Here is a 22,326-nt window from a genome sequence, read left to right as displayed (position 1 = left end):
GGAAATAGACCAACCAGTTGCCAGACATTTTAAACGAGCAAATCACTCACTGGCACAACTTCGCTATAAACTTGTTGACCATGTCCCACCCCTGAAAAGAGGAGGAGACAGAGGACGTCTACTTTTACAGAGGGAAGTCCAATGGATTAAAAGAATGGACACCTTGGCCCCAAGAGGGCTCAATGAGAACTGCAATCTTGCTTGCTTCCTATAGACTCCTACAGTGTGTTTGGCTCACCCATACATCTATGGATTCGGAGTACCACGGATACCATGTGACGGAGATATATTAACTATAACTATGTGCCTATTTCCCATGACTTATGAGCTATATCTTTCACCATAAGATTTCTCTACTTAGCACAAGTCATTATGACTTTATACTTAGTGCCCTCATTTAACATTGTTTTTTCTAGTCAAGAATTAATTTGCGATTGTGCTTTGTTTATATATTCCCAAGCTATTTCTTCTTCAATTTATATATTTATTTTTACTATTGTTTTAGACTGAGAACCAACTCCTTAGCGGGTTCTTCTTATACACTTTAATAAGATATCAACGATAATAATATAGGTTTCTAGCACTAACAGCTAACACAACGGTGTAGATCACTTTTTCTTTTAGATGTGTTTAAAAAAATTTTTTCCTTTTGTTGACAGATGATCCGGGTGTGACAGAAGGCTGGAAGCTGCGGCTGCCGTGTGAGCGCAGGGCGGGGTTGTTGCTAGGCGACGAGGAAGCCGGAAGGCTGCGGTGATCACAGCGAGCTGGGTCACGTGTTAGACTGAAAGGCGTCCTCTGACCCCGGCGCACTGACGCACTGCGTGCATCGCATCAGACGAACGTGCGCTCCATCCCCTGCCGCACGCCGGAAGTCTCTGCCAACGGGGGTCATCCTTCACTGATTCGGTAAAGTATAAATACCGTCCTACTGTATTGTTTATTGCACCCTGATGAAAAATGTTGAAATAACATTTGAAACGTTGGAACACAGCTCGTGACCATTGTCTTTATTTACTGGAGTGCCACCCGCCCAACCCTTCGCTATATATATATATATATATATATATATATATATATATATATATATATATATATATATATATATATATATATATATATATATATATATATATATATATATATATATATATATATATATTCTCAAGACCCAAAATCTCTAAAATTGCGCTCACAATGCAATGATCCAACTGGTCGCTTATAACACTTAATCCACTACTAGTGGGATTTTCTAAACAAATACCACCCCAATAGTGTTATTCTAGCGCCCTTGTGTAGGAATTATCAGGGGTATAATTATATCAATCTACAGGAACAGAATGTATTAATGAATATTTGAATTCTTTAAGAACATTACATAAGAAAACAACAATTTAACATAAGGAGGAAAAATACAATAACATCATTCAAGGTCCTAAATTGGACTTGGACAGATGAATATAAGATGGGTACAGAAGATTTTTACAGAAGATTTTGCACTCATTGTGATTTACAGATTTTTCAAAAAAACAATGAAATTCATGCATATTGGACATTTTCTGAAACATGCACCAAGATATAAAAAATGAAACATTTAAAAAAAAAAAAAAAAAAATTATATATATATAATTTATTTTTTTTTTTTTAAATATGCATACATTTTTAGTATACTATAGGTCCTTGTTTGGAATAGGGATATATAAGAACACACATACCTTGTGGATCTTTTAATCGTTTTAAATGACTAGAAAGATTTCTTTATATCGCTTGGATGAAAAAAGATTTCCTTTTAGAAGTTTTACAAAGGGACTTCTAAAAAATGTGCAAGAATTAGTTGTTACTAAACGTTAATTTTCAGGCAGATAGTTTTTTTGACATAATTATGGTTATTAGATATACTTTTATATTTATATACCTGTTTCTAAGACATCGGTTTTTACAGTCATTAAATACGGATAGACACTACTCAAGATGTATGTTTTAAACTCCCTTTGGAGGTAGTTCGCTTGACACCTAATATAGATCATAACTTTAAAAATTATATTAAACATCTATATTGAAGTAAAGAATATTGTAAATATAAATATAGATGTGTACCTACCCGTCAGGGTGGGAACAATGGATATACCACCTTGCAAAACAAATTTTATTTTTGGATTAATCTTATATCTTGGCAGGGAGGTGGATAAATTAATTCCTGACCTTATAACCAAGATAAGAAAAAATCGGATTCCTTAATATAAGGTTTTATTAGATTCTACATAAGTGGAAGAAAGAGCTTCATACCTCAGACTAATGGATAATTCATTTAGTTGGAGTACTCAGTAAATTTTCTACAGAAAGGTCCTCCTATTAGACAATACAAATATTCAAAAACATTGTGATACAAGCATTTATGTGAATCAACATGAATCATTCTTAAAAAATTCTTAGGTATTTAGTCAAACAATAATTTTACCTTATTCTCTGTGCTTGTATCACAATGTTTTTGAATATTTGTATTGTCTAATAGGAGGACCTTTCTGTAGAAAATTTACTGAGTACTCCAACTAAATGAATTATCCATTAGTCTGAGGTATGAAGCTCTTTCTTCCACTTATGTAGAATCTAATAATAAAACCTTATATTAAGGAATCCAATTTTTTTCTTATCTTGGTTATAGGTCAGGAATTAATTTATCCACCTCCCTGCCAAGATATAAGATTAATCCAAAAATAAAATTTGTTTTGCAAGGTGGTATATCCATTGTTCCCGCCCTGACGGGTAGGTACACTATATGTAAATTTACAATATTCTTTACTTCAATATAGATGTTTAATATAGTTTTTAAAGTTATGATCTATATTAGGTGTGACAGTCACAGGGACATATGAGGGGGTCATTTTGTCCAGTACTTATCTTCCTATCCTGTGATTATGCAGATCCGTCATAAAGAAGATAACAGCTCTGGAATATAAACTGAAGCGTCTTGTTGTGAATAAGGAGGATTTCATCAACTACATACAGGTCTGTACATCCCCCACTTTTGTGACTGACTTACAGTACATGCCAGGCAGAGCAGGGCTAAATGTCTTCCCCGTGATGTCCCTGTATTCCCACACCCCAGCATGTGCCCTCCACCCCTCTGTACCCCACCATGAGCGTGGACCAGCTGTCCCTGTAATCCCCCACCACGTGCATGTCCCTGTAATCCCCCGCCTCCGCCGCCCCTCTATTCCCGTACCATGAGCATGGACCAGCTGTCCTTCTGTTGCCCTGCCCATGTTGCTCCTCTATTCCCTCACCACAAGCGCCCCAGCCATACCTATAATCCCCCGCCACCCCTCTTTTCCCCTACCCCCACAGTGCTTGTCATCCTTACAGCATATCTCCCTGTGCCTAGTGTAAACATTACAGTGTGTGTCCCCCTCTTGCTTTCGATGTTCCTTTAGTCCCTCTTGCAGCTCCCACCAGATGATGCATGCATCCCATAGGCTGTTATTACACTGCTATTGATTGCTCTCCAGACTGATTGGTTCTAATGAGCTTTGCATTCTCTTGTCCTCTCCCCAGTATGAGATAAACTTTCTGGAGCTGTTAAAGAAGCGGCGGCAGGTATGTGCAGTGTTTTCTCCCGTCACCATATAGAGTGAGTCCCTATTCTAGTGTACAAATGCCAGCAGGTGCCAATGGAACACACTAATAAACATATGTGGTTTTTCTTTCTGCCACCTTTTGTGGAACTGCTGTGACACCATTATATGGTCCTCTGTAACCGGCGGGCGCTTGCTGTGACCACCGTTATATGGTTCTCTGTAACCGGCTGGCAGGTGCTGTGACCACCATTATATGGTGCTCTGTAACTGGCTGGCAGGTGCTATGACCACCCTTATATGGTCCTCTGAAACCGGCTGGCGGGTGCTGTGACCACCCTTATATGGCCCTCTGTAACCGGCTGGTGGGTGCTGTGACCGCCCTTATATGGTCCTCAGTAACCGGCTGGAGGGTGCTGTGACCACCCTTATATGGGCCTCTGTAACCGGCTGGCGGGTGCTGTGACCACCGTTATATGGTCCTCTGTAACTGGCTTTTTCTTCTTCGGGTTCCATGGTCCATCGGGGTTGTAGGTGGATCCAGAGGACCGTGGCACCAATCAGCAAAGCTTTTCAAAGTTTTACAGGATGCCTGGTCCCTCTCCCCTATAACCCCGCCTCCATGCTTAGCTACTCAGTTTTTGTTTGGTGCCAGTAAGAAGCTGTAGCGCCGTTTTTTTCAGCAGGGATTACCGCTCTGAGGTAACCCCATAAGAAGCTTTTATTTTTATTTGTAATTTTTACACTGAGCCACATGATGTGGCTGGGCTGCCTCCGCTGTCAGTCATACTGACAGCGGCGCGGCAGACCCTTCACTCCTGAACTCTCCCCATGACCTGGGCCAGAGGGGTACTTGGCGGGGGAGAGACAGTGCCTAGCACCACCGGACAGCTCCTCCAGACAGCGTGGCTAGAGCACAGGAGCAAGTAAGGCTCTCTTTGAGAGCACAAACCGCTGCCATGCTGCGCGCTGAGGGAGATAAGCTGCAGCAGCTGGGGTGGACACTGCTGCTTGTGGCAGGGACTCCAATAGACCACCGGGGCCAGAGCGCAGGCTGGATCTTTAGGGATCCATTTTAATTAGGGCTCACTATGCGCCAGTGGGGGAAGACCAGCACTGGGGGGGGGGGGGGGCGCGGCGCCACCTAGCCTACAGCACCTCCCACCAGCTTTGGGAGCCAATCTCTCACAGATCTGCCGCCCAGGAAGCTGATCATTCTCTGTTCCTGTTTTCTCAGACCAGCAGCCATCTTCTGCATGCGGCCAGTCTCTCCTAGAGTGCTGGTACAGTCTCCCTTGTGAAACCATCCACACTCTGTTATGCTTTCACAGACACCCTCATCCCACTTACTCCATAGGGTACAGTGGTTGAATAGGGTGCTATAGCATTTATTTGCTTCAGCCAGCTACTTTGTAGTGCTTGTGTATGTGACTGTAAAGTGCTAGTCTTTCTCTCTCCTATCTCTTTCAGTAACTTGTTGCTGTCCATGTTTTTTCTCATAGCTTCTCAGGAAGATTTAGAGGTTATCCTCTCAAGTCACATACATTTGGTGTATCACTCTAGGTTTTCCTCTCAGGTTATACCTGTTGTGTACTGTATCTCCCCTCCTTGGGTTATTGCATTATGTCCAAACGGGGGTGCACTCAGTGTCTCCCAAGCTCTTGTCTTGTAAGGCTTGTTCTGCAGGCTTGTCTGACTTACTCCCAGTAGTACAGGATAATGACACAGATAAGGAAGATGATAATGCAGATGATGATGATGATGACAAAGATGACTGTCCCATTTTCCCAGAGGGGACCCCTGTATTACAGGCTGAAATAACGGATGTATCAGCCCTCATTGAGGCAATCCATTTAGTTTTAATGTCTGACTCTGAGCACCTGTATAGCCAAGACTAGAGATTTTTTCAAAAAACAAAGTCGTTAAAGCTCAATTTCCTCACTCGGATCATTTAATTGAAATCCATACCGATCACTGCAAAGCATTGGGAAAGAAGTCTACTATCTCAAAAGGCTTCTATCTAGATATCCTCTTTCTCCAGAGGATTGTAAACCATGGGAAATCCCTCCTCAGGTAGACTCCCATGTTACCAGGCTAGTCAAGCCTTCGGTGCTCCCTGTTACTACGGGATCTTCCCTAAAAGACCCAACAGATAGACGCTTGGAGCATTCCTTAAGGGCCATTTTTACATTCGCTGGGGGGATCCAAAGATCTACCATAGCGTCGACTTGGGCTGCTAAGGCCATTTTACCCTGGTTACAGGTTCTAGTGGATGAACTTACGGTAGATGCTAAATTGTGTTGGGCTAAAGGACCTTCCAAGCCCAGGGGGAGGAGCAAGGATGGGGGGCTTGCTCCTTCACTATCCACGCCACCACTGTTTGCCTTTAGTAACCAGGTGGTGAGCGAAGCGACCCACCTTGCCCGAAGCGCGGCGAGTGAAGCGAGACCGCGAGGGTCCGTTTGGGACCCTTCTTCCGACCTTGCTCCGCCTCTCTCCACCCCCTCTCCTCCCCGAGGTCCTTTCGCCCAACACAATTTAGGCCTAACCATGAACTTACCCCAGATGCATCTGAGGATGCCAGGTCACGTGTTCATCACATCAGACAAGCCGCACTCTACGTTATGGAAGCTATGTCAGATGCGGGTATCCTAGCACCTAAAGCATCTGCTAGTTCTGTACAGGCCCGTTGTGTTATTTGGTTACGTCCTTGGAAAGCTGACCTTGAATCCAAAATGACTTTGCAAGTTTTACCTTTTAAAGGAGAAAATTTATTCGCAGAAGAGCTTAACAAAATTGTGGCTTCTTTGGCAGGCCTGGGCCGCTAGACAGCCCCAGGCCAAAGCAGATAAACCTACTGCATGACTGGACTCCCGCAGGGGGATCCCCAAGTGGGAGGCAGATTTCTTCACTTTGCTCAGCAGTGGCTCTCTACAGCAACTGACGCCTGGGAGAGAGAAGGGGTTACTCCATCTCGTTCAAAAGAACCCCCACACACAAGTTCCTTTGCACTGGTCTCCCTCGCTATCTGCACAATGTGGAACAGTTACTCAAAATTCTGACCTCCTACAATCCCAGGTCATTATTCCAGTCCCCCAACACCAGCAGGGGCTCGGATTCTACTCCACCCTGTTCCTAGCCCCAAAACTAAATGGAAATTACATGCCAATCCTCAATTTAAAGTCATTCAACAAGATAGTGAAAGTACCAAAGTTCCGGATGGAAACTCTGTGGACAATAATTCTCGCCCTGAAACCAGGGGACTACATGGTCTCTCTGGACATTCGGGACGCTTACCTGCATGTCCCGATCCCCCCCAGTGCACCAAAAATATCTCAGGCTCACTATTCAGGGCCTTTTATACAAAAAAAGAGAAGAAAGGGACTGTTTTATGGGACGCACACTGATACGATTAAGATAAAACTTAGCTTTTAATAAATTTATTTTCAAATTCCCTTTTAATAATTTGAGGGAAATAGTAGTGAAATAAAGAAGTTAAAATCACGGACACACACAAAACCACATGTAACATACACACATATATAGTGCTCGAAAAGTAAAAAGGTGTATTTTAAAACCACAGCGATGTGTTACTGGAAAATATTGTATTTATTATAGCACACCCTTGTAGGGATACAGTTATCACTTGTAGCCTTAATTGGCTTGAATATCTAGTGATATTCAGATTGGGGAGATTTCAGCTCCTGAGTATATGATGATTATTACTGTGGATTTATTTATATGAATCAGATGTAATTCAACAGTACTCAGCTACCACCTAGTGGTGGTTAACTAGCTGGAAATATTTACATCACTATAATCAGATCTTATTCAGGTTAATATAGCAATAATTTGCTTAACAGGCTATTTTAAGAAGATAACCTGACTATAGGTGCAGTTTGTTTTCTATAATACTGCTACCTATCCATCTCCCCAAATCTGCCTGCACCCTTAATAGGTATGCAGTACTGCCAATTTAACTGATCATTACAAAGGGTTAAATAATGCTAATACATATTCCAGTAAACAATCTTCCTACACGTGTTTCACTAAACAGCTTTCTCAAGGCCTCTCATTGCAACAATTCTACTGTTCATACAGAGTCCAAGAGTTTCGGTACACTTGGCAATGAAAATCCTGGGGTGAACTCTTTCGATATGGTTGAGTGGGCACAATTCCATTCACGCCCCCTTCAACGCCTCTTACTGCAGAAATGGGACGGACAGCATCATCACATCAGATCCACATTTCTCACATTGACACAGGAGGTTCGCACATCCCTTCATAGGTGGCTTCAGACAGATCACCTAACTCGGATCATCCATTTTGGTTCACAAAATGGACTATCCTCGCTACTGACGCCAGCCTTCGAAGCTGTGGGGCGGTAGTAGAATCCCGGTCGTTGCAAGGTGTTTGGTCCATTCTGGAAAAGCAACTGTCCATCAATGTACTGGAGCTTCAGGCAGCTTACAACGCCCTCATCTGCTCTCAGGACCTCCTGCTAGGAAAGGCCAATCAGATCAGACAATGCCACAGCAGTGGCGTACATAAATCGTCAAAGGGGGCACACGCAGTGCACCATCTCTGCGGAAATTGTCCAAATCTCCACCTCCTGGCTCTGTCGGCAGTCTTTGTCCCTGGTTTACTAAATTGGGAGCCAGATATTCATCCGGGAGAGTGGTCACTTCATCCTGAAGTCTTTTCCCTTCTGGTGAACCATTGGGGCCTTCCACAACAACAAAGTCCAATGGCGTCCATGCACAACAACAAAGTGTCAACGTTCAGGTTGAGGTCCTGGGATCCTCAAGCCAACTTCACAGATGCTCTTTCAGTACAATGGAGTTATCCTCTTCCATATGTCTTTTCTCCAATATCCATGATCCACAGGGTGCTCTGGAAATTCAAACAGGAAGGCGGGGATCTCATTCTGATAGCTGTAGCCTGGCTGCGTTGGCATTGGTACGTGGATCTGCCACCAGCCATTCATTCCAGCCACCATACCAATTGCCTCTACGACTGGATTTGCTCAGTCAGGGGCCTTGTCTGCACCCCGACCTTCAGCGCCTGTCTTTGACGGCATGGCGCTTGAGACTACCCTACTAAAACACAAAGGTTTTTCTACCAGAATTTTCCACCGGGTTTGGCACTTATTTTTCATGGTGTGTAGCTCGTAAGTATGACACTAGGGTCTTTAGGGTTGCCAGCATACTGGCATTCCTCAAAGGGTTCTAGATTTGGGTTTAAGATTAGCCTCTCTTAAAGTGCATATTTCTTCTACGATCCCCATGGCAGCCATACACTGGGATATTCCCTTCCCCCACTAGAGCAGACAGGATTGATTTTTCTTGGGACCGCCCACCTTGGGTATAATAGACCCCTCCTTCTCCTCTCCTGTATCTTTTTTCCTGTCTCCGTTTTAGAGTAGACAGAGTAGGACAGTTTTATTTATTTTAAAACAGGGTTACCTCGACAGCATGGACAGCTGAATGGGGTGGCTCCCCGGGGAGAGGAAGGTGCAGGAGACCAGTCTGACTCGTCTCTCTGCATATACATACCCTGCCGTTTGTTTGGGACCGGGGTTGAAGCTGGTGTCGCCCGGCAGACACAGGCTCCTACTGACTGGAGTTCATCCCGCAGAGTCAGCCCCGCTGGAAGCCTCGGCTGCATGCTACAGAAGCTAAGGCAGAAGGGGCGGAAGTGCCGGGAACGCGCCACTTCCGCCCACAGACGCTGGAGGTGCGTCTTTGAAATCAGTCCCCAGACAACTCCGGGCTGTATGTTCATTCCGCTCGGCCATCCTGAATACAGAGGGCCGTAGTGCAGGGGTTAAAAGGCAGAGAATGGCGTTCTCAGTGCCATTCAAATGTGTTTGGAGCGTGTACTACACTTGTTGTGATTTACCTACCATGGAAGCGCCTTCTCCCCAGAAGCCAGATGATGCCCCAGTAAGGTAAGATTTTGGGCATTAGTTTGTTTATTTTTAGTTAGATATTGAGTATAGTTCTCTATCTTTTTAGTGTGCCTGTCTCTCCTGTGCATAAGAAAAGGACTGCAAAGAAGAAGTTTATAGAATCCGTATGCATGACATGTGATCAAACATTTGCCTCAGCTCAGAAGAAAGCTTTGTGTGAATTATGTGAAATGGCACAATCTAAGGTGCCTAAAAAGTCAGAACATACGGAGGTCATTAAAGAGTTAATGTCCTGGATGAAACAAAACTTTGTCTCTAAAGATGAATTTACTCAGGCTGAATTTACTCCAGAGGAAGATTCCTCAGATGAATTTGAATGTGAGGATAAAGACTCGTCAGAGGAGTCAGGCGAGCTGGAGGATGTCAGGTCATTTAATTTAGAGCTAGTGGAAAGCATGCTAAAGAACATATACAAGGCTATGAATTATAAGGAGGCTGCATCCACCTCTGAGACTAAGGATCCACTGTATGAAGACAGAGATAAGAAAGGAAGGACTTTTCCTGTGAACAAGGTTGTAAGAGATATGATAAAGAATGGGCCAACATTGATAAAAGGTTTACCCTAGGAAATAGGGTGGAAAGAATGTATCCGTTTAAAGACGAAGAATTCCTGGGTTGGTGCACAACACCTAAAGTAGATGCGGCGGTAGCCGAAATCATATCTAAGTCCACTATACCAGTGGAGGATGCTGCGGCATTTAAAGATGCCATGGACAGAAAAATTCCTTGCGTAAGGTACATTAAGCATCCGCAGGCTCCCTGAAAACCAATGTGGCGATGGCGTCAGTAGCCAGGGCTGTTCGACTGTGGGCCTCTAATCTAAGAACAGATGTTGAGGAGAAAGTATCAAAGCAGTATCTTCTTAGAAATCTAGAAGTTATACAGAAGGCTATTGACTTTCTATGCGAGGCTTCACTTGATGGGGTTTCCTTTGCGGCTAAAGCAATGGCAGCAGGGGTAAGGGGGCGTAGAGCTCTATGGCTAAAACCTTGGAATGCAGATGCTAATTCTAAGAATAAACTAACCAACTTACCCTTTGAAGGAAAATTCTTATTTGGATCCAGACTAGATACAATGATACAGAGAATCTCAGGGGGGAAATCTGTCCGCTTACCCCAAGAAAAGAGAAATCGATTCAATTTCCCTACTTCCACGTAGCAGGCATACAGAGATGCGAAGACGTATCGACCAGGGAAGACCTATTACAGTTGGGGAAACCCTAATACCTCTAGACAGTCATTTCGACAAAATTTTCGTGGCCGATACCAACCAGATAAAGATTGGAGCCAGAAAGGAAAATTATGACTATATACAGGAGAAGATGATTGGCGCCAGACTACTAAGATTTGCTGTAAATTGGGAAGAGATCTTAAGACACCTGGGTGTTGAACATAATTCGACAAGGGTACTGCATCGAATTCGAGAAAGCTCCCCTCCATCACAGATTCATAAGAGCAAGGATACCAGGGCTATCTGAAGAAAGGAAAGCACTGTTTTTGAAGATAGATCAACTCCTACAGATAGAAGCCATAGAAGTGGTACCAGAGAAAGAACACAGAAAGGGCTTTTATTCTAACCTATTTCTGGTGAGAAAACCAAATGGGACATTCAGAACTATTCTGGACCTTAGAGCGCTGAATCTATACATAAAACAGATGAAATTCAAGATGGAGACCCTGAGTTCTATTGTGATGGGAATAAGAAGGGGAGATTACCTTGCGTCAATAGACTTAAAAGATGCGTATTATCATATCCCAATAAGTCAGAAATACAGAAAATTCCTAAGGTTTTCGGTGGCCGACCAACATTTTAAATTTAACGGTCTTCCATTTGGGCTGAAAACTTCTCAGAGAATCTTTACCAAGGTATTAGTTACAGTAATCGCAGCTCTGAGACTTCAAATAATTCAAGTTTGGCCCTACTTAGACGACCTGTTGATTGCAGGAGAATCGCTAGTAGAAACAGAAGACAACGTGAAGAAAACGATAGATCTTCTACAATTTCTAGGTTGGATATTAAACATAGAAAAAAGCCAGATGATTCTGACACACAGGATACAGTTCCTAGGTGCTATGATAGACACAAGACTGTTTTTAATTTCCCTATCATCAGAAATATGCAGGAAGATTCAAGAACTGATAAATATGCTATTACAAAAGAGGAGGTACCCTCTGATTGTGGCCACTCAACTACTAGGTATGATGGCGTCTTGCATCAAGATCATCCCTTGGGCCCAGTGGAGAATGAGGAAACTTCAGTGGTTCCTGATTCCTTTACAGAAGAAAGGTTATGGCGATCATCACCTGATCTCGCTAAATCAGGAGGTGAAAAAAGACCTAAATGGTGGCAACAGGGTCTAGAAGAAAGGAACACCAGCTTAAAGGAACAGATATTTCAGATACTGACCACGGATGCCAGTCTTTTCGGATGGGGCGCCCATATAGAAGGGAGATCCATCCAGGGCACATGGACGAGAGGAGAAGCAAAGAACTCATCAAACATGAGAGAATTGCAAGCGGTTTGGGAAGCTATATGTCATCTAAAAGAAGACATTTGCAATTCACATCTCAGAATAATGTCAGACAATGTGACTGTAGTTTCCCATATAAATCATCAGGGAGGCACAAGAAGTGTGAAACTGATGCGAATGTCGGAGAAGATAATGAGCTGGGCGGAAGACCATCTAAGATCTTTGTCAGCAGTTTACATTCCAGGCAAAAGGAATACCCTGGCAGATTTTCTGAGTCGAGAAGTGATATCTCCAGGAGAATGGGAGTTGAACAGAGAAGTTTTCTCTCAAATAGAGAAGATATTCGGTACCCCAGAAGTGGACTTTATGGGCAGTTTTGGGAACAGAAAGGTGAACAACTTTTTCTCAGTCATTTCATACGCAAGCTCTAGCAATAGACTCCCTTTCATTGAGATGGAACTTCAGGCTGGGCTACGTATTTCCTCCCTTCCCGATGATAGGGAAGTTCTAAAAAAAACTGAGGGAAGATCAAGTAGAAGTAGTAGCAATACTACCCTACTGGCTGAGAAGGCCCTGGTTCGTCAATGTTCTAAAGATGGCAGTACAGGAACCTTGGCCTCTGCCCAACAGAGTGGACCTGCTACATCAGGGTCCAGTTTGTCATCCAGAGCCCACAAAGTTATCACTAAAGGCATGGAGATTGACCAGAACATACTAAGGAGACATAATTTGTCCTCCCAAGTGATGGAAAGGATGTTGAAGGCTTCCCTAGCTTATTACAGGACATGGATCAAGTTTATTGAGTGGGTCATTTCAGTGATGACTTTTCTTCCATATCAACTAATAAAGTCCTGCAGTTTCTCTATGAAGGCTTTCACATTGGTCTGGCTCCAGCCACTATTAAGTCACAAATCTCGGCCCTAGGGGTACTATTAGATAGACCTTTGGCAGAGGAAAGACTGATAAAAAGATTTAAGAGCCATGAAGAGGATCCGGCCACCAGTCAAAGCTTTAGTGGCACCATGGGATTTAAACCTAATGCTAGCGATCCTGGCTAAACACCCCTTTGAACCTCTAACAGAATGTTCTTTAAAATACTTAACCTGGAAGACGGTATTCTTGGTCGCTGTTACCTCGGCCAGAAGAGTAAGTGAGCTACAAGCTCTGTGGATAGAAGAACCTTATCTTGTTGTCTTCCCGGACAGAGTGGTATTAAGGACACATCCAGAATTTGTGCCAAAGGTGGTGTCATCCTTCCACCTCAATCAAGAAATTATTCTACCTAGTTTCTACCCGAAACCTGAGAATGAGGAACAACAAAGCTGGCATACATTGGATCTGGTCCGGGTCATTTCCATATATCTGGAAAGAACTAAGGACTTTAGATCAACTAAACATTTGTTTGTCATTTCGAATGGGGTCAGAAAAGGAAAGGAACCTGGGAAACAAACTATATCCTGGTGGATAATGGAGACTATTGTGGCAGCTTACAAGCAGGAAGGCAAGAAGGTACCTCCTATAGTACAGGCACATTCCACACGGGCAGTCTCTACATCATGGCCGAACAAGGCCAAGGCGTCGGTGACCGAAATCTGTAAAGCAGCTACCTGGTCGTCAGTACACACCTTTGTTAACCATTATGCACTTGACGTTTCTCTTGCCCACTTTGGGAAGCATGTTCTTCAGGAGGCGGTATCCGGTTAAGACCTCCTTTATAATAAATATATTTTCATGCATCATATTACCCTCCCGTTTATTGTCTTGGGTATGTCCCAGTGTATGGCTGCCATGGGGATCGTAGAAGAAAGAGTCGAATTATACTCACCGATAATTCCTTTTTCTTCCTAGAGATCCCATGGCAGCCACTGATTACCCTCCCTTGTATTCTGATGCGTTTTCTCTAGGGACCATGGTACGGAGACACTCAAAAGATACAGGAGAGGAGGAGGGGTCTATTATACCCAAGGTGGGCGGTCCCAAGAGAAATCAATCCTGTCTGCTCTAGTGGGGGAAGGGAATATCCCAGTGTATGGCTGCCATGGGATCTCTAGGAAGAAAAAGGAATTATCGGTGAGTATAATTCGACTCTTTCGGCATTATCTTTTTGGTTCAAAAGAAAAATATCATTCCTTCCAGATATTTACGTACATTCCTTCAGGGTGTTATACATATTCAACCGCCATATGTTCCTCCTACTACACCTTGGGACTTGTCCTTGGTGTTGCAGGCTCTGGTTAAGTCCCCTTTCGAACCTCTACAGTCAGTGGATTACTCTGCTAAAACTGTGTTTCTTTTGGCATTTGCATCCGCCAGACGGGTGTCAGATTTGTCGGCTCTCTTGCAGAACGCCGTTTCTTATATTTCATCCAGATAGGGCGGTGTTACAGACCAGGCCTTCTCGCCTTCCTAAGGTAGTCTCCAAATTCCACATCAATCAGGAGATAGTGGTTCCAGCGTTCAACTCAGAGGATCTCTCTGCAGAGGAACGTTTACTGGATGCGGTCAGGGCTCTGACTATCTGGTCTACGTCATACTACGTCTGTCAGAAAATCAGACTCTGTTTGTACTCTATGGTTTCCACAAAAAGGGTTGGCCAGCAAACAAGCAAACGCTTGCTCGCTGGATCCGCATGGCAATTCATCAAGCCTACCAACAGGCTAATCTTCCCATACCTTTGTCAATTAAGGCACACTCCACCAGAGCGGTAGGCCTATCATGAGCATCTACCAAACAACTGTGCAAAGCTGCAATGTGGTCATCTGTTCATAGGTGGCTTCCTTTGGTCGTCGGGTACTTCTGACACCTCAGGCAAATTTCCTCCCTTTAAATAAGGCTTTTAGACCTCCCCGATGTCACCCTGTGGGAACCATGGAATCCGAAGAAGAAAACGAGCGTTATGGTAGACCTACCTTCAGGTTAATGCTCTTTCTTCGAGGTCCATGGTAACCACAGGGCGCCCACCCTAAATTTAGACCTGAGGTATTCCAGTAGGGTATTCCTCTGTGGTATACTACACTGTGACCTTTCACAACCTTAGTCATCTCTTCCTTCTCTGCTTTCTGCTATCGGCTGGCTAACCAAACTGAAGAGCTAAGCATGGAGGTGGGGTTATAGGGGAGAGGGACCTGGCATCCTGGGAAACTGAAAAGCTTCGCTGATTGGTGCCACGGTCCTCTGGATCCGCCTACAACCCCAATGTCACCCTGTGGTTACCATGGACCTCGAAAAAAGAGTTAACCTAGGGTAGGTCTACCATAACTCTCGTTATTTAGATGTAGTAAATGTGCAATAGTGCGTGTTAGCTTGTCACTGTCTACTTACTCCCCACCTGCGCTCAATGTTCCTATGGCAGATCGTCCCCTCTCTGGCCCGGCTTCCCCATTGCTCTTCTAGTAGCTGACCTTTCTCTGTTCTCCCAATGATATTATGTTGCTCAGTTATTATATTCCATTGGTACAGTGATGGGCTGTGTTCCTGGTGGCATGTACCAGTGTGAGCGCCTGACACAACACTCACTGGTAGTAACACGCTGACCAGTCCTTGATCAGACTCACCGGTATGTCCTGCTCTCTCCACAGCGCATCGGATATTCGTTTAAGAAGGATGAGATTGAATTTGTTGTTGTTCGCAGAATACATGGGCTGTTTGATCGGGCCATTAACAAATGGAAGGTAAGTACCCCATCTCTTGCATGTTCTGTACTTACATAGCTAACACTCTGCAGTGCCGCCACTGGCACTCCTCGGCACCACCTTGACTTGTCCATTTTTGGACTGGGCACTGATGCCCATTACGCATTCTTTTTTGTTAAGTGCGCTCTATACCATCCTACTGAGTCCAACAAGTTCTAAATAAGACCATATTAAAAGTTCCTCATTCACAGCATTACATTATATACAACCAGCAGGTGTCTGCACAGGCATATAACCCTATTCATAGTATTATAATACTGGTAAGCCCACTTTACGCTAATGTTTTGAAAGCTAGTAGATGTAGTTTCACTTGCTGACAACAGATGGCAGTGTTTCGGAGACACACGGACAGATAGATATAGTTAGTATGAATCATTCATGGTATTATAATATATGCAAGCAGTAGGTGTCATTCGCTGGCCATACTGAGCCTTGTATAATTACTAGGTATGGTATTACTTGCCTGGACAGTACTGGATATAGGATTTCTCTGTGATCCTTATGAATGAGCTGGACGTATATAACAACCAGACTGTATATGGGGTGATACCTGGACTAAGAACACAACTCCGGGGGTGTCAGCGCTGACACTTACACCTATCATTTAGATTTGTATTTAAGATCTGATTTATCAATAATGACGCAAGACTCCATCAGTATAATATTATATGCACATGATGATAAAAGCCATCTTAATGAAAAGTAAGCACAGAAACATATATTGCATACAATTAAAGATAGGACAATAAAACTAAAGTTGCTGGAGTCCTAGCTGTTAAAAGAAAACCAGCTTCATTTGTATGCAGCAGCAGCAGCAGGGTTAATGCTAGTAAGTTAGTACTGAGGTTATTATGTCCTAGTTACCCCAGAGGAAGGATCGCTGTAACAAATTACATAATAACCTCAGTACTATCTCTGGTACGAAATTAACCTTAACTTAACTTTATTGTGCAAACCTGTAATGTAAAGTACAATATAATAGTACTAGTGATATAAAATATATAGTACAAGAAGAAAGAGATTGGGGAAAGATGGGTGAGTGGGGGAACCACTATATGAATGCACTAAGAAGATTATGTCCTAATACATATGCGTTACAGCTCGGAGTAGAAACTAATGGGCCCCACACACACAGCAATATTCAGCCACTTTCTGAGCGATTTTACATAATTTTACTATATTGCTCAATGTGTCTGGCTATCGCTGTGTGTGTACCCCACACAGTGATAGCAATGCGCGGCCCTGCTGGATGCCGATGTAGAACAGCCCTGTTGGTTATTCTCACTCAGAAGGCTCACACATATCTGCGTGTGTGGTGGCCGGCCTTCTGAGCATTCAACGCCGTCTCTTTGCCCACCTGCTGCTGAGGCAGTGCGGCTCAAATCCAGCTGCTGCCAATTTGCCCCTGGTGCTTAAGCTCACCAGGCACTTTGGGCACTTGTCGGTGGCCAGGTGATGGTCCCTGGGGCATGAGTGCTGCTGTCCGACCGAGCCGCTATCCCCCTGGCAGATGCCCCTTCCCCGCTGGCTCTGGAGCTGAGCCAGCAGCAGCGTCAGCGCCAGAGCATGTGAGGCTTGGTGCCGGGGCAGAGGAGAAGCACAGTACGAAGTGGGGAAAGGAGAGCCCTTTCCGGACAGCAGGAGTACTGTACATATTTCTTTATTTTTTTTCTGGTATTTTAAGTAAATGCTGTATTGGTGCGTATGGTATGCTGTATTCCCTTTCTCTTGTTCGCTGCATATGCCCTCGCTACATGTGGCATGTGACAGATTTGAAATCTCCCCATTATGAATCTCTGGCACAAATCTCTGCGTATGTAGGGCCCTTAAGTAACATTAGCAACATGCTTCTATATTTGAAATGTATTTCTAAGGTTAATACATTTGTGGAGCTGCTCCAAGATTTAAAAAAAATGAAGTTCCACTGTTACATAGTTACATAGTAGGTAAGGCTGAATAAAGACTTGCGTCCATCTAGTTCAACCTGGTATAGATATCCATTGCTGATTTGGTAGGTTCTGATATTTTACAGACAAATTATATTTCTTATTTGTACCCATGGATGTTTTTCTCCAGTAAATGTTTGTCCAACTTTGCCTTGAACGCATTTAATGAGCCAGCCATTACCACCTCTCTGGGAAGAGAGTTCCAGAGTTTGACTGTTCTGACCGTAAAGAAATTCTTTCTACTAGCTGAATGAAATCTTTTTTTCTTCTAATCTATACTCATGCCCTCGTGCCCTAGATTCCTTTCTAGTAGAAAAGAGGCTGTGTGACAGTTCCTTATATTTGCCCTTGATATACTTGTACATGTTGAGCATGTCCCCCCTCAAGCGTCTCTTTTGTAATGTAAATAGTCCCAAATTGCTTAATCTCTCCCCGTAGCTTAAATTCTCCATTCTCCTAATAAGCTTTGTTGCTCGCCTTTGGACTTTTTCTAATTCTATGATGTCCTTTTTATAGTGTGGGGCCCAGAACTGCACTTCGTACTCGAGGTGAGGTCTCACCAATGCTTTATACAGTGGCATAATTACCCTTGAGTCCCTAGTTTCCATTCCCCTCTTAATACATGCCAGAATTTTGTTGGCCTTTTTTGTAGCTACATTACAATGGGCACTACATCCCAGTTTGCTGTCTATTTGGACTCCTAGATCCTTTTCAAATATGGAATTACCCAGTTCCTCTCCACTACGGTTGTAACTTGCACACTGGTTGTGTCTCCCAAGGTGCATAACCTTACATTTATCTACATTGAACCTCATCTTCCATTTTTTTGCCCACTCATCTAGAATTGCAAGATCGTTTTGAAGCATGGTGACATCTTCTGATGATTTGATGACTTTGCTAAGTTTTGTATCGTCCGCAAAGATGGATACATTGCTGAGTAACCCTATCCCAATATCGTTAATAAAAATGTTAAACAGAATGGGCCCCAAAACCGAACCCTGGGGCACTCCACTTAGTACCGGTATCATATCTGATACGGCACCATTCACAACCACTCTTTGTTCTCTATTACATAGCCAATTCCCTACCCATCTGCAGATATTTTCACCCAATCCTAGGTTCTCCATTTTATTAATCAATCTCTTGTGTGGGACAGTATCAAATGCTTTAGCGAAATCTAGGAAAATCACATCTCCAGCATTTCCATTATCGAGGTTTTTGCTAACCTCTTCATAGAACCCTAGTAGATTAGTTTGGCATGAACGATTTTTCACGAACCCATGTTGGTTAGTACTGAGTAGACGGTAATGGTCTAAATATTCGTGGATACCATCCCTTAAAAATCCTTCTAATAGTTTACCCACAATTGATGTTAAACTAACCGGTCTGTAATTAGCGGGATCTTCCTTTTTTTCCTTTTTTGAATATTGGCACTACCTCTGCTATTCTCCAATCTTTTGGTACTATACCTGACAATAGTGACTTGCTAAAGATATAATGTAGGGGGGTAGCTAGTTCATCCCTTAATTCCATTAATACCCTCGGATGAATCCCATCTGGCCCTGGTGATTTATTTGTTTTGAGTTTGCTTAGCCTCAGTATTATTTCCTTCAGCGTGAAATCCACAATGAGATCTGGCTTATTTGTCCCGTTTGTGGTAAATGTTCGTTCCACAGTCTGCTCTCCCTTAGTAAATACTGATGAGAAGAACTCATTTAACAGTTTTGCTTTTCCCTTGTCCTCAGTAACACTTTTTCCACTAGTATCAGTTAGTGGGCCTATGTTTTCCTTAATTAAACGTTTACTATTTCTGTATTTAAAAAACTTCTTTGGGTTGGTTTTGCTTTCAGTGACTATGCACTCTTCAAATAATATTTTAGCTGCTTTGATTACCCCTTTACAAGTTTTGTTTGATTCTTTGTATTTTGCGAACGCCTCCTCATTCAAGTTATTTTTATAGAATATAAAGGCTCTGGTTTTATTGTTGATGGCTGACCTTAACGGTTTCCCACCCAATTCCTGTTAGGGCTTCCCTGAATAATTCAAAGTTCGCTTTTCTGAAGTTTAGTGTTTTTGCAGATCCTTTTTGATGTAATTTACTGAAGTTGATTTCCAGTGAAACCATATTGTGATCACTGTTCCCTAATTGTTCAATTACTTTTGTGTTTGAAACTAAGTCTGTGTTATTTGTTAATACTAAGTCCAAGAGTGCCTCATCACGAGTTGAAGTTTCTACAGTTTGTGTAATAAACTGGTCTTTAAGTAAGCTTAAGAACCCATTGCTTCTTGCTGATTTACCTGTTTCGTTTTCCCAATCAATGTCGGGTAAATTAAAATCCCCCATAATTAATACCTGACCCTGATTTGATGCTTGTTTGATTTGGTTTAAAAGAAGAGACTCTTCCCTTTTGTTTGGTATACCCCTATTATAATTTTGTTTTTTGTTTTTTTATTATTGTCGGTTATCTCTGCCCACACTGTCTCCGAGTTGTCTTCTTCCAGGTCTGTGCTCATATTTTTCTCACATGATGTTAAGTTATTATTTACATATAGGCACACACCCCCGCCCCTTCTATTTTCCCTGTCTTTCCTGTAGAGCATGTGTCCTCAAACTGCGGCCCTCCAGATGTTGTGAAACTACAATTTCCAGCATGCCTTGCCACAGTTTTAACACTCCCTTATAGGAAACCTGTGACAAGGAATGCTGGATTTGTAGTTTCACCACATCTGGAGGGCCGCAGTTTGAGGACCCATGCTGTAGAGTATATATCCCTCCATGTTTAATGCTCAGTCATGCGACTCAATACACCATGTTTCTGTAATACCAATGATGTTGTAGTCGTCCCTACTGATCACCGTTTCTAGCTCCCTGATTTTACTCACGAAGCTTCTTGCATTAGCCACTGTGTCTCGCCAATTGTCATATTTAGGTTAGTCTCCCAGTTTGTGGTAAATTTCGGAAGAGTGGGGAAGTCCTTTTCAATCAAATATTTGTATTCATTCTTCGGGACAAGTCAGGGGCCACAGGGCTAACGCTGAGTAGTGGAGTGGTGAGAGAGCATTCCAGCACCAGAAAGCTTAAACTTCTTCCTGCCTCCCAGGCAGCCAGGTTTTTCCCCTCCTCTATCCCACCTCCTGCCAGGAAGATCAGTTTTTTCGGTGCTGGCAGGAGCCAACATGCACCTTACAGAGGGGCTACATTATGCAGCCTTACTACTTTTGAAATCTTTATTTTTTTTCATTCTATTTTTATGCTGACTGTGTATCAGTGAAAGAGCAGCAGCACAGGGGGGGTCTATTAGACCCTCGCGCTGCTGCTCCGTCACCCGGGCCCGGCAGTTGCAGCAACACACGTCGGTGAGTGGCACCGAGGACTCTGGAGACCACAGCCGAGACAGGGCACCGTGGACACCGATTGAGGTAATGCATTAAGTGGTTGTAGAAGCTCAGTAGGGGGGACCGCCGGGCTGAGCTAGCAAGCTGACGGCAGGTATGCCACCCGCTCCTGCTGGACTTCCAGGGATAAAATGTATGGGCGTATGGTCCCCGCCATTTTACCAGTGCTGTGTGAGGTAATCTTTCCTGGCAGCCATTTGTTAGCCCGGGGACAGTAGGAATGCATGCCCAGACAGGTTCCAGCCACTAATACTGACTGCTGCATGTGCAGAGGGAAAAGGAGAGCACTAAGCCACCAGATGACATGGGGGCTCCTGCATTGGAGTTTTGTACATCATGTAATACAGGCCTATCCCCACTTGACTATGTACACAAGGGTTTATGCGCAAGCTGCTACAATACACTGGCGCAGCCTACAGATATGGCCTCTTCTCAGGAGCCTGCTTGGGCCGCGTCCCTTATTCAGGTGATGGTTCAGCTAGTATACCTCTCACCTGCAACGTCCCTGCAGCCTGCAAGGCCATCCAGGTCTCCTGCATTTTCCTCCCCCTGTGGTGAAGCCCTGTTGGTCCATAATCTATCTGGGGGCCCAGTTGGATACTGTTCGTCATTGGATCTATCTGCCAGAAGAATGTCGCAGAACTCTTCAGTCCTGTGTCCGGCGTCTCCTCTCCCTCAGGTTGGTATGCATTCATGCCTGCATGAGGGTCTTGGGCTCGATGATATCGGCATTTAACATGGTGGAGTATGCAGCATTCCACTTGTGCTCTCTACAATGATATATCCTCACCAAGTAGTCAGGATCTTACTCCAATATTCAGTCCCACCTGATTGTCTTGTCACCGGCCACACGGATCTCCCTGTCCTGGTTTCTTCTAGACCAGAACCTCACAGCAGAGAGACCGTTTTGGGTTCACCAGTGGACTTTTCTCACCACAGATATCAGCCTCTGTGGTTGGGAAGCGGTGACTTGCCAACTATCTTTTCCAGGGATTATCGAATGCACAAGAATCCCAGCTATCATTCATCAATGTCCTTGAACTGAGGGCAGTTTTGCGGGTCCTCGGCCTGGCGCAACCTTGGCTCCAAGGTCGCCCAGTTCAGGTCCAGTGGGACAATGCTACGAGGGTTGCCTATATCAACCACCAGGGCAGCTATGGCAGAGACCTCCCGCATCTTTCAATGGTCAGAGGGGAAGATCCCTGCTCTCAGCGATCTCTATCCCAGGGGTCCTAAATTGGGAAGTGGACTTTCTGAGTCGTCACTCTGGATGCCGGCA

At 43.8% G+C, this 22,326-nt stretch overlaps 1 protein-coding gene across 1 annotated transcript in view; it reads left to right on the top strand.

The window, feature by feature from the left end:
• UTP6 (UTP6 small subunit processome component) overlaps nucleotides 1–22,326 on the top strand; it is an 89,278-nt gene that overhangs the window by 44,764 nt on the left and 22,188 nt on the right. Inside the window, exons 2-4 of the mRNA XM_083164609.1 lie at nucleotides 2,922–3,006; nucleotides 3,553–3,594; nucleotides 15,592–15,684. Of these exons, the coding sequence (XP_083020735.1) occupies nucleotides 2,922–3,006; nucleotides 3,553–3,594; nucleotides 15,592–15,684 (220 nt within the window). The remainder of the gene's footprint in view (nucleotides 1–2,921; nucleotides 3,007–3,552; nucleotides 3,595–15,591; nucleotides 15,685–22,326) is intronic.

This window comes from Crinia signifera, chromosome 11 (assembly GCF_055691185.1).
Source record: "Crinia signifera chromosome 11, ASM5569118v1, whole genome shotgun sequence".
NCBI lineage: Eukaryota > Metazoa > Chordata > Amphibia > Anura > Myobatrachidae > Crinia > Crinia signifera.
The sequence above is the reverse complement of the archived record's forward strand: the minus strand, read 5'-3'. Positions and strand labels throughout refer to the sequence as shown.